The sequence below is a fragment of the Scyliorhinus torazame genome, chromosome 17 (assembly GCF_047496885.1).
Source record: "Scyliorhinus torazame isolate Kashiwa2021f chromosome 17, sScyTor2.1, whole genome shotgun sequence".
NCBI lineage: Eukaryota > Metazoa > Chordata > Chondrichthyes > Carcharhiniformes > Scyliorhinidae > Scyliorhinus > Scyliorhinus torazame.
The window spans coordinates 125,372,216-125,389,356 of record NC_092723.1 but is presented as its reverse complement, the minus strand read 5'-3'; the positions used below and the strand labels follow the sequence as shown (position 1 = coordinate 125,389,356).

Below are 17,141 nucleotides of genomic sequence, written 5' to 3'. Positions count from 1 at the left end.
CAAGCATGCTACAGAGATGCTAGTATTTTAGCAGTCAGCTCCCATCCATTCTAAGGAGCAGCCAGCCTTCACACCAGTATCCAGTACATCATAGTATTACTACATTTCTTTAATGGAAAACTTAAACCAATTGAAGAAGGAAAAAAGTGTCAAAACATCTACAAAAGTCAGAAGATTTAAATGTCAAAGTCAGTGGACTCAGCAAACATATGCCTCAGAAAAATTACAAGACTGTGAGCTAGGAGGGTCAATAGCTTCACATGTAGAAGATAGTAATCAATCCTCTGTATCATTACATTCAAGTGTAACTTCAGGTGGCGAACTGTGTATAATTGGGCCAATATGTGTAGTTGTAAATAAAATTATACAAAATAGATTCCTATAAATCGATATACTTATATATTTAAATATAAATATATAAATTTATATTTCTATACTACTTGAAACATAGGGCGCGATTCTCCCAACCCCGTGCCGGGCCGGAGAAACGCCGCAATCGCGCCACGCCGCCCCAACCGGCGCGCGATTCTCCAAGGTGCGGAGAATCAGCGCCATTTGCGCCGGCGCGTTTGGCGCGGCACTGGTCACGGGCTGCCTTACGAGGCTGGGCCGCCAATTCTCCGGCCCTCATGGGCCAAGTGGAAAAAGCAGAGTCCCGCCAGCACCGTCCACACCTGGTCGCTGCCGCCGGGAACTCTGTGCGAAGGGTCGGGGTGCGGCCTGTGTGGGGGGGGATGGGGGTCCGTCCCCTGGGGGGGGGCCTCCGATGCAGTCTGGCCCGCGATCGGGGCCCACCGATCGGCAGGTCGGCCTCTCCCACTCTGGGCCTACTTTGTTGCGCGTCGGGCCCCAGAACCCCCACGCCATGTTGTGTCGCCACTGCGCATGCGCGGGTTGGAGCCGCCCCCAGTGCGCGCCAGGAAATGAGGCTGGAGCGGCATGAACCGCTCCAGTGCTGTGCTGGCCCCCTGTGGGAGCCAGAATCGCCAGTGCCCGTGCCCGTTTCGCGCCGTCGTGAAACGTGACGGCGTTCACAACGGCACGGACACTCTGTCCCGCGATCGGAGAATCGCGCCCATTGTCCGTAGAGAAGTTGGAAAAAATAAAACTGTTTTATAAAAGTAATAAAGAAGCCCATTGCAAACATCCATTATACCGACATGTTGCGGGATAATTACGTTTTGAAAATCCTCTTTAAATTGTTAACATTGTTTGTTTGTGACTGTGAGAAACACTAGCCGGTGGGGGGGGGGTGGGGGTTGGATTTCACAAACTACGTCGTGCAGATAACTTCCTTTGGAAATAACAGATAATCTTTTCACACCAATTTACTACTGGAAAGGGTACAGCCAGTGATGACAAGTCAAAAACGGTCAAACTGTCCTGTGAATTACCCAGTCAAGTCCAGACAAATGTGAAACTGATCCATATGCAAAATCCCAACACAACATTTACATTTTCTCCAGCCACATAGGAGTTGGAAACAAATAGTTTAAGTGGATCATAAACCCATGAAATTTGTGATAAATATCAGAGTTTGAAACAGCTGCTCCAGCCCAAATTACTTATTCACTTTCTTCCAAGTTTAACTCGGTTGCCCGTCCTATGGGCTCGTTTCCAATCTTCGAAAGATCTCTTAACAATCATGAGCAGAGCTCCATGCATATATCTGTGCACCTATGATGCAAAATTATACCACGCTCCATTCAAGAATAGCTTGAGCAGGGTATCAAAAGGTAAATCTTGATGCAGTGCAATTAGAGTAGAAGACTTTATCTGTCAAAAGTAAGTCCAAGGCTTGACGTGAAAAACAAATTAATTGTCTCTTATTAGCGTTAGTATGTATCTGCAACAGGCCAGTGTGTGAATGTTCAAAAAGTAAACAGTGAATTTCCCGTATGACTGATTACAGCGTTGTCTCCCTATAATCTAACTGTGATAAAAAGTGGAGCCAGAATACAAACAGAGATCTGTTACCAATCTAGTACCATTTGCAATTGAAATCAGACTTCAAAAGGGGAGACGAGAGCATAATGGGATACAAGTTGAGGCCTTCATGTGTTCAGCTATAGGATATTACCCTTACGTAAAGATTTTACAGTTTATTGTCTGTTGTGTTTAATGATTATTACACTGTAAATATTTGCAAAGAATTCAATAACTGTTTAGCTAGCCTTGTAGTAAATGCTTGAAGTATTGATATCACAGTATTGAAATGAGACAAGGGATGGAAAATAGCATGTTTAAACAGAAAGCAGAATATTTCACGTTCCTGGCTTTTTTTTTGTTTTTGGTGGTTTTATCTCCAAAAGTATCAAGTATCAACTCTTCACCTACACTGATAATGATTCACTTCTCTGGCAGTATGCTAAGGCTTAAATAAGCTTCCACCACTGGCACAGTCATGGTCAGAATATTATTCCGTCAGTTATATGGAACACGAGTGAAAACAAAGAATGCTGAATGTATATCAGGTCCATCAGCACCTGAAAAAGGTATTAGCAAGTTGGGTGCAGGCCAAGAGAAGGTTAGGTAATGAGTTGATAAAGGCACAGACTATGGCCAGGAGTCCCTGCTCTTGTTTTTGGTGGGCAAGAAAGCTGCTGGGTGTGGATATCCAAAGGGGTTCCCCAAACTCCTTACCCACAGGCGGGGTTTCCAATTCCATTTTCCCTCCCCCCGGCCAATGATGTAACTGGGGACCCTTTTCACGAACCTCCCCACCAGAATCCTCCCTTCATGGTACTGCCTTGGCACTGCTCCCTGGAGGCACTCCCGGAGGCAGGGACTTCAGCTGGGAAAGTCCAAGAGGGGGGTTCTCTGTGTCTGGGGGCGGCGTTCCGCGTGCATTCTCCATGTCCGGGTGGGAGACAGGGTGCTCGCGGTACCTGCTCCAGGATTTTGTTTTACTATGTTTCGAAAAACCTGTCAGGAAAAGCGGTCAGTGGGGCCAGCGAGCTACACACTACTTTTCCTGCCTGAGTTGACATTCAAGTTAAAAACTGAGAAAATCCCGGCCTATGATTTTAGTGGTGAAGAAGATATTTGACAGAGGCATTCAATGTTGTAATGATGAATAAAAGCAAACTTGGTCAAGGAATGGAGGTGGGAATGGAAGCGGAACTTGGGGCCATGATACAACAAAGCTTCACACCTCTGGACTCAGCCTGTGGTAGTAGGTGGTGAGGTAGGTGGCAGAAACAACATCCAAATGTAGACTCGAATCGGAGTTGAAGAGGATATAGTCACTTAACGAAATATTGAACTGGAGGTACATTAGATATCAATAAAGCAGTTGAAGCCGTTGAATCAATGGAGGAGGCAGAGAAATAAAGCAGGGTGCCATCAGTATACGTGTGGGAGCAGAACCCATAAGCTTTGCTTCCGGATAATGGCACCAAGAGGCAATATGTAAATGAGGCAGAGGAAAGGGGATGCAAGGACAATGACTTTTCTTAATTCCCTGACAGTTGGAGAAGGAAGGTCACATGACAAGAAACACCTCTGTATGTTTTAAACATATTTTCTCGGCTGAACTGAGAACAAGGAGCTTAGGGGCCGGTCTAAGTGGGGTCCCTCCTGCCTCCTATTTTCTCTCCAATCCACCTGGTAGTTTCAAGTTGTGTTTACTGACTATGATCACCCAGGGTGCCCTGCTTCAGGCAGAGATTTCATAAAAGAATCTAACCCAGCACTACCACCTCCTAAAGAACAACAAACTCGATCGTTTCTATCTCTAAATCAGAAGCATTGAGACCATGAAATTCAACCTGAAGCCAGCTGTGTCACCAAACTACAGCTGCATACGTATGTGCGTTTGTGTGTGCGCGTGGTTGGGTGTGTGTGTGCGTGCATGCGCAAAAGTTAATGTATATTTTATTAATTTACTCAGATCAGTTTAAGTGTAATAAAGCTAACTTCTTTCTTTGTTATAGTCAAGAAAACTTCTTCTATTATTATCACAGCGTGTAACAGTTTAAGTACTCACTGAATTGACTAGTATATCCTTTTCAAAGGGCAAAACACAGAGGGCAAAGAGGGGAGCCCTTCTAGCCCTCCTCATCTGGTCAGCACAGTGTGCCAACAGGAGTTGCTGTTGAAGTCACTAATAAATCGAACCAGCAGAGTGCAAATGCTGGAAGAAGATGTCATGGTCAACAGAAAGGTCAAGAATTATGATACAGACAGTCACTGTCACAGCTGCAGAAAGTGTCCTCTCTTTCAAGTTCTGCTGGCTTGCCCTATGTTTTCAACACTTTCTGCTTTTGATTTCTGATTTCTTTTCAACTTACAGTGTAAGCACACACACAATCCATGCATAACCATTTTGGGTTGAACAACCTGTTTTTACCTGATTTGTCAGACAAAAACTGTACATGCCAGACAAAAATATATTATTGATCACACACTGATTGATCAGTCATTCCCAGGTGACATTCTAAAATGGGTCAGATACACTTTATGCAACATTGCTGCAATGCACATACCTCATAATGATAGTTCATACAGGTCAGGTCCTTCCAACAGCGATCTCCGCGAATTTTAATCAGCCCCTGTTAATTAAAAAATAGAAGTACACTGTTTACAATTGATCAATGGGTCAGGAAATAAATTAAAACATTATTGAGAAAGTGGCGTAGTAGTTCAACACTTTCAAAAGTAAAACTATCACAATAAATATAGGTCCAGATCTTGAAGAGGATAATGAGAGCAATATACTGCAGATGCTGGAATCTGAAAAAGCTCTGAAGAAGTCATACAGGCATGAAACATTAACTCTGGGTAAGATCTACCTGCTGCATTGAGTTGGGGCTTGGGGGTCGAGTCAGGGGATCGCGTGATCGGGGCGCCATTTTCTCTCCCTACATTGAGGAGTCCTCGGCCACCCATTCCCTGCTGAGGCCCTCGATCTACCTGAATGGCCATTCGTTCACGTGGTGTTTCTTGGTGCTCCAAGCGCCGGGAGACACTTGGCTAATTGCGTGCACGATGGGACTGTTCCCATTTGGGTAGATTGTGCACTCTATCTTCTCTCTCCACAGATGCTGCCACACCTACTGAGTTTTTCCAACATTTTTCTGTTTTTGTTTGTTGCTGAAGAGTACATATCCCTGAGCAAGATTGTAGCTCAATGAAAGAGTTCTGATGACAACAAAAGAAACGGGAGGCTTCTGACCTTTGCCAGAATGGTTAAATCAGATTACACCGTTCACTTTACTCCCTATCATGGGGATGCTGTTTCTACTTTTTGGACGTTAAAACATTACAAATTCTATTCTTTATTGTTCTTGGGATGTCTTTCAAATTTTAATGGGTTTTGTGTCACACTATGATGGCATTAACATTGATTTTTAGGAAACTTTATATACAGTGTCTTTGTGATTACGTACAAGAGTATGGATTTCACTTTCGGTGTAATATTCTGTTTAATTGATATTATTGATCTGTGCTACACAAGCAGTGATTGCTTCTTTAACAAGGCTTGGGGAGTCCAAAGTAAGTAAAAGTAATCAACATTCATTTTACCACAATTCCATACACGGGTACTGGTAAAACCTCATCCGGTACTCTCCCCTGTTGGTCAATTGCACACTGGCCGACCTTTTATATAAGTTTGGGTAAGCTAACTTGCCCCTAGCGGGGGAGCCCGTACTCCTCAAGGAGCACGAGGAAGACAATCATCCCCACACCAGATGTCCCGTGCTGGTTATTACAGCTTCCATAACCAAGACACTCAAACCTATCACTCTTTTGAAAACATCTAACAATAAATAACCTAGAAGGCAGCAGATTGCACCTCGAGTACAGAATTTCTTTGAAATTTGGCTCATATTTTCCATGATTTCTTCACAAAAATGATGTTGTAAATATGGCTATAGTAAGAGAGTATATTACATATACAGGATAATAGGACAGCTAAAAGTGTGCTGCAGTAACAACTTGCATGTAAGTTGCATCTTTACCATAGGGGGTGAGGGGCATTTTGAAACAGAATTTGACACCAAGTCACATAGGAATATTACAGACAGTGCTTGGTCAAAGAGATAGATTTGGAGGAGCATCTTCATGGAGGAGAGAGGTAGAGACTTGGTGAGGTTTCGGGGGTGAATTATAGAATTCAAAAGACTTTTCCATCTAGGTGATATTTAATACTGACCAAAGCGCAGTTGATATTTGATGATTTGAGAAGCACCGTATTCCAGACCAGGTGGTGTCCAATAAAGGCTCACAATTCACAAATGAACCTTCATCCAATTTGCCATCAGTTACTGCTTTCAACACTGCACCAGCTCCCCAATCACGGGTCGAGCAGTGAGGCGGAAAGACGCATAATAAAGCTCTAAATGAGAAAGTACGATGACTTCCTGACAGCGCTTTTACTTATAATTCCATTTGGCTGCAATGTAGATCAGCCTCATCAAACACTTGAAGGACAGAAAACTCCTCATCTAACTCCCAATGCTGCCAAAAAATAATCCCAGGGTTGGTAGTGGATGACCAAAACATTCAGGACCGAGAACAGCACTACAGGCTGTGGCAGACGTCTGATTACAATAGAAGGTACCGCATTAGAGACTTGCCACAGTTGCACACAGGGAACAGGGTGTGGACCAGGAACCTTGAAAGAGAAAGCATCATTGTCTGGGGAGACAATGACCCACCAAAGTCATACCTCACCCATACACCAGAAGGTAAGATCAGGAGGAGCAGGTGAAGTCACATCCTTATCCTTTGAGTCAAACCTCCAACTATACATTTGAGTGAATAAGAAGTCAACTGCAGACTACAACTCAAACTCTGAATGAACATAGGGTGTCCATATCAACTGAATCTTCCACTCCTCCAAACGTGACCAGAATGAGATCTTGTGGGGGAGGGAGGGGGGGGGGGGGGGGGTGGCAGCATAATTATGATATAAATACATTCTGTAAAGACTGGGGGGGGGGGGGGGGGGAGGTGTAGTATAAGAGTATCTGACATCGTAAGGGTTGAGGTGAGACTGGAAAACCACCCACAGTGTGGTGTAAAGAGGCATATGACCTGAAAAGAGAGCCTGTTGTGGGCTGGACAGAGACCTGTGTAGAGGCAAGCATTGAGTTAGTTCAGAGCTCAGGTTATATTTGTGTAAATGTACTTAGTTGTGCGTTGCCTATAACCTGTTAATATTCAACCACACAAGACTCAAAATCTCTTCATGAGAACACACAACAGTGCTGCCAAGTTAACTTTTATCAGATAAAATTTACTGTATAGAAACGGGCCAAATTCAAGTCAAGCCTCATTAAGTCTGCTCCATCTCATCCAATCAGCACATCCTTCTGTTCTTTTCTCCCTCATGTATTTATTTAGCTTACTCTATTGGTAATTTAATATTTATTAACCCTAATTTGGACTCCCCATAAGTCGAAGCATTTCTCCTTATAATTTGAAAGATCTCCACTACTTAAGTCTTCTCTTTTCTAAAGAGAGTTCCAACCTCAGTTTTCCCTGATAATTCTATATTTTCAGTCCTGGTATAATCTGATATGAGGCTGACAAATCAATGTATGTACCCGTAACTGATGGGCCGCTAGGACATATTATAAGGAAGCTATAATGAAAAAGAAGGCACTGTTATTACCTTTCTTGCATTTGAATTTCAAAATAAGCGCAGGATAATATTTCCAACCTACTGAGCTGTGCCAGGGCACATAAAAAATGGATTAAATTTCTTCATCACCACAAATAATAAAAAGGAGCTAGTGGCCCGCAACAACAAAGACACCTGGATCATGGCAATACTACTGACAGGAAGATACACAATCAGATCGTATGGGCCTGAAGCTATGCGGCCTGTCATGGGCCTTTGAAGTGCAGGCAGGTTCTGATTATAATTACAAATGCAACAGACCAAAGGAGGCATCAGCAGTCAGAAAAACCTGATCCAATCTCAGTCTTTGCCTTCTAGGATTACAGGGATATCTCTTCAGGTGATCTCAGAGGAATTCAGGATACATACTGCCAAAGCTGTCACCAAGAGGGAAGACGGCACATTATAGAAAAGCACGCAGAAGAATGGAACAGGATGGCGGTTGATATGGACGCAAAGATTATCTTGATGACCTTCTGCCGTTCTCCAGCTCTTTCTGTTATCAGGCTGTAATATTTAAAATGAAGTTTCAAAATGGATCCCTATTCCAAATTTTGTTACAAGTGCTACATTCTCTCTTTCCATCTGGACAACACAAGGGCAGATCAATAGCTTTTTTAACCTAGTAAATAAGCAACCAGTTTGCCTCCGGTCCAAATCAAGCTTGGAGCATATTTCTGGCAATTAAACACCCCCTCGCCTTACAATCCCATTTCTTTCTATCCCATATAATTCAACAACAACTTATATTTATACTGTGCCTTTAACATAGTTTAACATTCTGTGGTGCTTCACACAGCAGTGTAAAATTAAGTATGACACTGAGCCACACAAGGAGATATTAAGTCAAATAACCAAAAGTTTGGGCAATGAATTAGGTTTGAAGGAGCCTCTTAAGGAGGAAAGCAAGACAGAGGGGTGGAGGTGTAGGGAAAGAAGTTTAGAACTTAGGGCCCAGGCAACAGAAAGCGCAGCCATAAGCAGTGGAACAATTAAAACTGGGAATGCTCAAGAGGCCAGAATTAGACTAGTTTACATACAGACATAAGAATTAGGAGTAGGAATAGACATCTTGGCCCTTCAAGCCTGCTCAGCTTTTCAATAAGATCACGGCTGATCTGATTGTAACCTCAACTCCACATTCCTGCCTACCTCCGATAATCTTTCACCCCCTTGTCGAGCAAGAATCGATCTAGCTCTGTCTTAAAAACATTCAAAGCCTCTGCTTCCACTGCCTTTTGAGGAATAGAGTTCCAGAGACTCAAGACCCTCTGTGAGAAAGAAATTCTCCTCATCTCAGGGTTATGGAGCAGGGGGGGATTGTGGAGCTAGGGAGTGGTGAGGTCATGGAGGGATTTAAAAACAAAGTTGTGAATTAGAAATTCAAGGCATGTTTTACCAGGAGACAGTGTTGGTCAGCAAGCACAGAGGTGATGGGTGAACATGCTCAGCATAAGTAAAGACATGGCTGCTGTGAACAGAAGTGGAGTGAATGGACAACCCTGTCTTGTGCCCCTAAATAGTTGTAAATAACCCAAGCTAGTCAAATTAATCTGAACAGGAACTGTGGGGGCCATATATAATAATCTAACCCATGAGATGAATGTTGGCCCAAATCGGAACTTACCCCAAACCTCCAACAAATAACTCCACTCAATCTTATCAAAAGCTGGGTGGCGCAGTGCGCAATGGTTAGCACTGCTGCCTCACGGCACCGAGGACCTGGGTCACTGTCCGTGTGGAGTTTGCACATTCTCCCCGTGCGTGCGTGAGTCTCACCCCCACAACACAAAGATGTGCAGGGTAGGTGAATTGGCCATGCTTAATTGGAAAAGAAATTAATTGGGTACTCTAAATTTATTTTTTTTAAACCCTATCAAACTTTTCTCTGCATCACAGCTACCATAACTTCCAGCACCTTAATTTTAGAGGATGTCATAATAACATTTAATAGGTGACTGATATTATTAGACAACTGTCTACCTTTCACAAAACCTGTTTGATCTTCCATCGCTACATCTGGAACATACCCCACGAGCCGTAGTGCTAACACCTTAGCATGAATTTTTACATCTGTATTCAATAAGGAGATGGGTCAGTACGATCCACATTCCATGGTTCTTTTTCTTTTTTGGAGATTAATGAAATAGACGCTGAAGTAAGCGTGGTTGGTAATTCCCCCCCCCCATGCCAAAGATCAGAAAACATATTTAAGAGATGTGGGGCCAATACTGTCGCAAATCGTTTACATAAATCAATTGTAAATCCATCTGGACCTGGCCCCTTCCCTGACTGCACTGCGACAATTGCATCGATCACTTCCTGTTTTTCAGTGGAGTGTCCTTTCCTGCCGGTTAGCCACAGAACCTCTGGCTATTGCTTTCCGAGCTTCTCTGGAATAGTCAGGTATTGTTAGAGATAATAGAGAACATAGAGTTTCGCAATATGTGGACAATTTATTATTATATGTATCTAACCCATTGAAATCTATGGATAAGGTTATGAATATACAGAAAATATTTGGAACCTTCTCGGGCTATAAATTGAATATACCAAAAAGTGAAATATTTCCAATAAATACCCCGGGGAAAGGATCAGATTTAAGTACCCTTCCATTTAAACTAACCAAAAATAAATTTAAATGCTGAGGTATTGAGGTGGCTTATGACTGGGCCACAATGTATAAATGTAATTTGACAGTCCTGGTGGAGGGGGTAAAAGAAGATTTAAAAAGGTAGAATACCCTTCCCCTTTCATTAGCTGGGTGGGTACAAACGATAAAAATGAACATCCTTCCAAAATGTTTATTCGTGTTTCAATCCCTTCCAATATTTCTACCTAAAATATTTTTCTATAAAATGGATCAAATAATTTCGGATTTTATATGGGCTAATAAAATTCCACGAACTGGACAGATAGTTTTACAAAAGAAATGGCAGTGGGAGGGTTTGTACTGACCAATCTTTTGTATTATTATTGGGCGGCTAATATAGAAAAGATTCAGCAAAGGTGGAAAGAGGAAGAAGCGGAATGGGTACAGGTGGAGGAAGCATCGTGTAAGGGGGCCAGCTTGAAGGCTTTAACTGCTGCCCACCCCCGTTTATCCCGGGGAAGTTTACAGAAAGTCCGGTGGTGACATCATCCTGAAAGTCTGGAGCCAACTGAGGCAACATATTGGTTTGGGAAACATGTCGGTGCTAGCCCCTATTTATGGAAACCACTGATTCACCATGACAAGATTGGATATAATATTTAAACAGTGGGCATAAAGAGGGATTGAGACAAGCAAAAGACTTATCATTAGAAGATAGACTTGTGACATTTGCAGAATTGAGGGAGAAACACAATGCAGAAGGAGGAGAAGTTTGAATATCTTCAATTACGAAATTTGGTGAAACATCGAAACATAGAACATAGAAGCAGGAGGAGGCCATTCAGCCCTCTGAGCTTCATCTGCCATTCATTATGATCATGGCTGATCATCAAGTTCAATACCCTGATCCAGCCTTCTCCCCCATATCCCATGATCCCTTCAGCCCCTAGAGCGATATCTTTTTAAAAATAAATTTAGAGTATCCAATTCTTTTTTTCCAATTAAGGGGCAATTTAATGGGGGCAATTCACAAACCTGCACATATTTTTGGGTTGTGGGGGTGAGACCCACGCAGACACGGGGAGAATGTGCAAACTCCACAAGGTCAGTTACCCGGAGCCGAGATCGAACCCGGGTCCTCAGCACGCGCGACAGCTATATCTAATTCCTTCTTGAAATTACACAAAGTTTTGGCCTCAACTACTTTCTGTGGTAGCGAATTCCACAGATTCACCACTCTCTGCGTGAAGAAATGTCTCCTCACCTCAAACTTAAAAGGGATACTCCTTATCCCCCAACTATGACCCCTAGTTTTGGACACCCCCACCATCGGGAACATTCTTTCTGAATCTAGCGTTCCTAATCCTGTTAGAATTTTGGAAGTTTTGATGAGATCCCCTCTCACTCTTCTAAACTCCAATGAATATTTAACTGACTTAGTCTCTCCTTATATGACATTCCCGCCATCCCAGAAATCAGCTTGGTAAACCTTTGCTGCCATCCCTCCATAGTAAGAACATCCTTCCTCAGATATGGGCGCCAAAACTGCACGCAAACAGGAGTTGTCCTCTTTCCCTCGACTACCAGATATCAACCTCCTTGATAAATTGCTGGTTCCAGATGATTTGGGAGTTGGGAAAATTACTAACATTTATAGATGGCTGATGGACACAAAGAAAACACTGATTGAAGACATAAAACAAAAGTGGGAGAAAGAGTTGGGTGTGGAATTAGAATGGGGACTATAGAGTGAAATTATGCACAGAGTCATTACTTCATCTTCATGTGCTAGAATAAGCTTAGTACAATTCAAGATAGTACATAGGGCCCATGTGACATAAGAAAGAATGAGCAGATTATTCACTGAAGTAGAAGATAATTGTGAGAGGTGTGAAGGAGGACCAGCTAACCACGTTCACGTGTCCTGGTCATGGCCACGATTAGTAGGGTTTTGGACCTCAAGTGTTTAAAACATTATAAAAATTATGGAGGTGGAAATATGACCAGGACCTTATGAAGCAATTTTTAGAGTGTCGGAAATACCAGGAGTAATAGAAGGGAAAAGAGCCTATGTGGTGGTATTTGCCACGTTGATTGCCCAAAGGCGAATTTTATTAGAATGGCAATCTGAAGATCTGCCGAAAATATCAACATAGCTGGGGGATCTTGTGGGATTCCTTAAACATGAAAAAAATTAAGGTTGCACTTTGTGGCTCAGATGGGGAATTGTGGACAAGGTGGAAGCTATTCTTGCCTCTATTTACAGACGTATTTGTTGCCAGTGGGTAAAGTGAGGGGGAGGTAGGGGAGAGAAGAAATGGAACATTTTCATGGAAATAAAAGAAAAAAAATCTCAAATTAGGAGGATTGTATTTTGTTTATTTTATTATTGATTGATTGTGTAGATGTTGTTATATTCCCTAATTGAATAAAAATATTTTTTATAAAGACATGGCCAACAGAGTTTTGGATAACTCAAGTTTACTACGGATGGAAGAAAGTGGGAGGTGGGTCAGAAGTGCATTGGAACAGTTAGGTCCAGGGGTAACAAAGGCACGGATGAAGGTTTCAGCAGTACAGAGCAAAGTGATGGAAGATTAAGGAAATGGAAGTAAGTGATCTCAGTGATTGCCCAGATATGTGATCAGAAGTTCATCTCAACCAAATATAACACCAAACTTGTGCAAATTTACGAACAACATGGTTCAGCCTCTGGCAGGTGCTCGGGAGAGGGCCAGGGAATGAAGTTTGACCTGGGAATTTAAATTAATAGATTCAGTCTTCTCAATATTTAATTAGAGGAAGTTTTCACATATTCAGTGCTGGATGTCGAGTAAGCAGTCTGATAATTTGGCAATAGTGGAGTGGAATTGGTGGAGACATATAGCTTGATGTCATCAACGTATATGCAAAAACTGACCTGGTGTTTTCCAATGATGTGTCGCAGAAGCAGTGCATAGATGAGAATCATAGATCAGAGAATTTACAGTGCAGAAGGAGGCCATTCAGCCCATCGAGTCTGCACCGGCCCTTGGAAAGAGCACCCTACTTAAGCCCCACGCCTCCAACCTATCCCTCTTTATCCCCGTAACCCAGTAAGCCTTTTTGGACACTAAGGGCAATTTTTTTTAGAATGGCCCATCCACCTACCCTGCACATCTTTGGACTGTGGGAGGAAACCGGAGCACCCGGCGGAAACCCACGCACACATGGGGAGAACGTGCAGACTCTACACAGACAGTGACCCAAGCCGGGAATCGAACCTGGGGCCCTGGCGCTGTGAAGCAACTGTGCTAAATACTGTGCTACCGTGCTGTCTTCTGGAGTTCTGTCTCCTGGAGTGATTCTCCAGGTCCTCCAATTTCTCTCTCAACCTCTTCTGGCTGTCCAAAACCATTCCCAAATCCATCTCCAACAAGGCCATCCATTCCTTGTGCTCCCCCACCGCCTCCTCCACCTTCTGAATTGCCAGGCCCTGAGCCTCCAATCTCTGCTCCACTCTCTCAATTGCAGCTCTTTTTTCAAATATTATTTTATTCTCCTTTTTCACATTTTCTCCCAAATTTACACCCAACAATAAACAATAATCAGTAACGAATGTAATGTCAATCCCCATATTAATAACAACGATCCCATCCTCCTACCAAACATTGGTCCGCATGTTAACATAAACAAATGACAAAAAGGAATCAGGAATCACCCATAGTCACCATTAACACACACAGTCCCCCTCCCCCCAACCCTCCCAGCCCCCAACCTCCCTCATGTTCGATGTGATCCAATTCTCGAAAGGGCATAATCAATAACGGTCATGAATTGTAGAACCCCTGCATCCTTCCCCTCAGTTCAAATTTTACCTTTACAAGTGTTAAGAATTCCAGCAGGTCGCCCCGCCACGCCATGGCACACGGTGGCGAGGTTGATCTCCACCCTAACAGGATCCGCCTTTGGGCGATCAACGAGGCAAAGGCTACAACATCTGCCTCCGTGCCTGTTTCCAACCCCGGCTGGTCCGACACCCTGAGGGCCCGGGTCCAGTTTCACGTGCACCACTTTAGAGATTACCCTAAACACCTCCTTCCAGTAATCCTCCAACTTTAGACAGGACCAAAACATATGAACGTGGTTTGTGGGACCTCCCCCGCAACGTTCACACACATCTTCTACCCCCTCAAAGAGCCGGCTCATCCTCGCCCTTGTAAGGTGATCTATACACCACCTTCAGCTGTATCAGCCCAACCTCGTACACGAGGTGGAGGCGTTCACCCTCCGGAGCACCTCGCACCAGAACCCCTCCTCCATATCTCTCCCAACTCTTCCTCCTTTGCCTTGATCCCATCTAATGGCGCCTTCTCCTCCTCCAAAATAGCCCCACTACCCCCTTCTCCAGTCCCCCTGTCGTCAGCACCTCCTCCAGCAATGTGGAAGCCGGCTCTACTGGGAAACTCTGTATCTCCTTTCTGGCAACGTCTCGAACCTGCATGTATCTAAATATTTCCTTCTGCTCCAGTCCAAACTTTGCTCCCAGCTCCTTCAATCCTGCAAAACGACCCCCAAGAAATAAATCTTTTAGCGTTCTATTTCCTTTCTCCTCTCATCTCCGAAAATTTCCATCCCATTTCCTTCGCTCAAATCTATGGTTCCCCCAAATCGGCATTTTCTCAATTGCAGCTCTGAGCATCTTCACCACCCTAGCCAAGTCTTCCAATGCCTCCTTCCTTAGCTGTTGGAATTTTCCGTTCAAAAACTCCACCAGCTGCTCTGTCGACCACTGGGCAGGCAACGCTGCCCCTTGCCCTCCACCATCTTAACCTGTGGTGCACCAGCTGTCCTGATCCAGCTGTTCTCTCTTTCTCGTGGCATTTCTCATCCTCTGATCCATCCACCGATTCACCAGAGTATTACCTTCCCTAGGCACTCACACACCTTTTGCCCTCAAAAATCTCCCCACATGGGTGAGGAAGGACCAACAAAATCCACCTTGAGCGGGAGTGACCATTCACTCCATGGCCGCCACCGGAAGTAAACTTGTTGGAGTTTTTGAGGAGGTAACAGAAAGGGTTAATGAGGGTAATGCTGTTGATGTTGTGTACTTAGACTTTCAAAAGTCATTCAGTACAGTGCCACACAACAGACTAGTAAGAAAAGTTATAGCTCATGGAATAAAAGGGACAGTTGAAGTGTGGATACAAAATTGGCTGAATAATAGGAAGCAGAGAGTAATGGATATTTTTCAGGCTGAAGGAAGGTTTGCAGTGGTGTTCTGCAGGGGTGGGTATTGTAACCCTTTCTTTTCCTGATATATATTAATGATCTAAATCTTGGTGTGCTGGGGGCAATTTCAAAGTTTGCTGATGACACAAAGCTGTGAAGACGATAGTGTAGAGTTATGTCCTTCAAAAGAACATAGATAGGTTGGTGGATTTGGCAGATAGGGGCAAATGAAGTTCAATGCGGAGAAGTGGGGATGATGCATTTTGGTAAGAAGCGCATGGAGAAACAATATAAAATAAGGGGTAAAATTCTTAAGGGGGTGCAGGAGTAGAACAACCTGGGTGTCTGTGCTTAGACCATTGAAGGAGGCAGGACAGGTGGAGAGAGCAGTTAATAAAGCACATAGTATTTTGGGCATTATTAATAGTACAAGAACAAGGCGGTTATGCTTAGGTTATGGAGAGGTTATGGAGAGGTTGTGATTTTTCTCCCTGGAGAGAAGGCCAAGAGGAGATTTGATAGAGATGCTCAAAACCATGAGGGGGCTGGACAGAGTCGATGGGTAGAAACTGCTCCGGCTCATAAAAGGATCAAGAACAAGCAGACATAGATTAAAGTGATTTGCAAAACAAGCAAATGTGATGTGAGAAAAAAGGTTTTCAGACAGTGAGTGGTTGGGGCCTGGAACGTCCTACCTATGAGTGTGGTAGAAGCAGGTTCAATCCAGACATTCAAGAGGGCATTAGACGATTACTTAAATAGAAACAATGTGCAGGGGTACGGGGAAAAGGCAGGAGAATGGTACTAAATCACGATGCTGGGTTGAAGAGCCTGTGCGTGCACAATGGGCCAAATAGCCACCTTCTGCACGGTAACAATTCTCGGATTCTCTGATAGCATTGAAAACAAGAGTATTAGCAATCAAAATGTGGCACCAAGCCACGTTAGGATGAATTAGCATAGCTAACCTGCTCAAAGTGCTATGTTTAATCAAATGTCTCAAAGGAGAAGAGGCAGAGAGGTACAGTGGCCCCGAGGTTCGGCGGGATATTCCTGAGTTTAGGGTTGAGGCCGTTGAAGGCTCAGTTACCAATGATGGAGCAAAGAAAATTGGGAATACCCAAGGGGCCAGAATTGGAGGAGTTTAGAAATCTCCAAGAGTTGTTGACTTACAGGGACAGAGTGGGGCAACTCCACAGAGAAATTTGAAAAGAAGTTGTGTCGTTGCCAGATCATGGGAAAATATCGTTAAGTGCAGAGTTGATACATGAACAAGATGTGAGCGAGGTGGGACACTGACAGTAGAGGTGCAGGATGAGAGATCAGCCAGGAGTGCAGTGGAATATTCGAGTCTAGAGGTTACACAGGCAATAAAATGTACATAGACTGTGTGCAGTGCTGCGACTTGAAAGGATGGTCACTTCACATGTTTTTGAAGAGGGGAAATTGACTCAGATCAGGAATTTTCAGACAGGCTAATTTCCTGATCGCCGACTGCCAAATTGGCTGCCACACAAGTTTAGTTTGCAACAGGGACACCTGCTCTGCCAGAACAATCTGTTTTTAAATGTGCTTTGAATCTCAATTGATTTTTTAAATTTGAAATATCACTATTAACACAGGAGATGAAAAGAAAGATCTGCTCCATATCAAAAGAATATTGAAGTCTCTGCAGACCTCCTTAATTCTAATTCTCAGAAACAT

At 43.6% G+C, this 17,141-nt stretch overlaps 1 protein-coding gene across 2 annotated transcripts in view; it reads right to left on the bottom strand.

Moving 5' to 3' along the window:
• Positions 1-17,141, bottom strand: part of LOC140394126 (lipase maturation factor 1-like) — a 579,371-nt gene that overhangs the window by 445,289 nt on the left and 116,941 nt on the right. For both annotated transcript variants that reach the window (XM_072481000.1, XM_072481001.1), the window contains exon 2: positions 4,488-4,553. In XM_072481000.1, the coding sequence (XP_072337101.1) occupies positions 4,488-4,553 (66 nt within the window). The remainder of the gene's footprint in view (positions 1-4,487; positions 4,554-17,141) is intronic.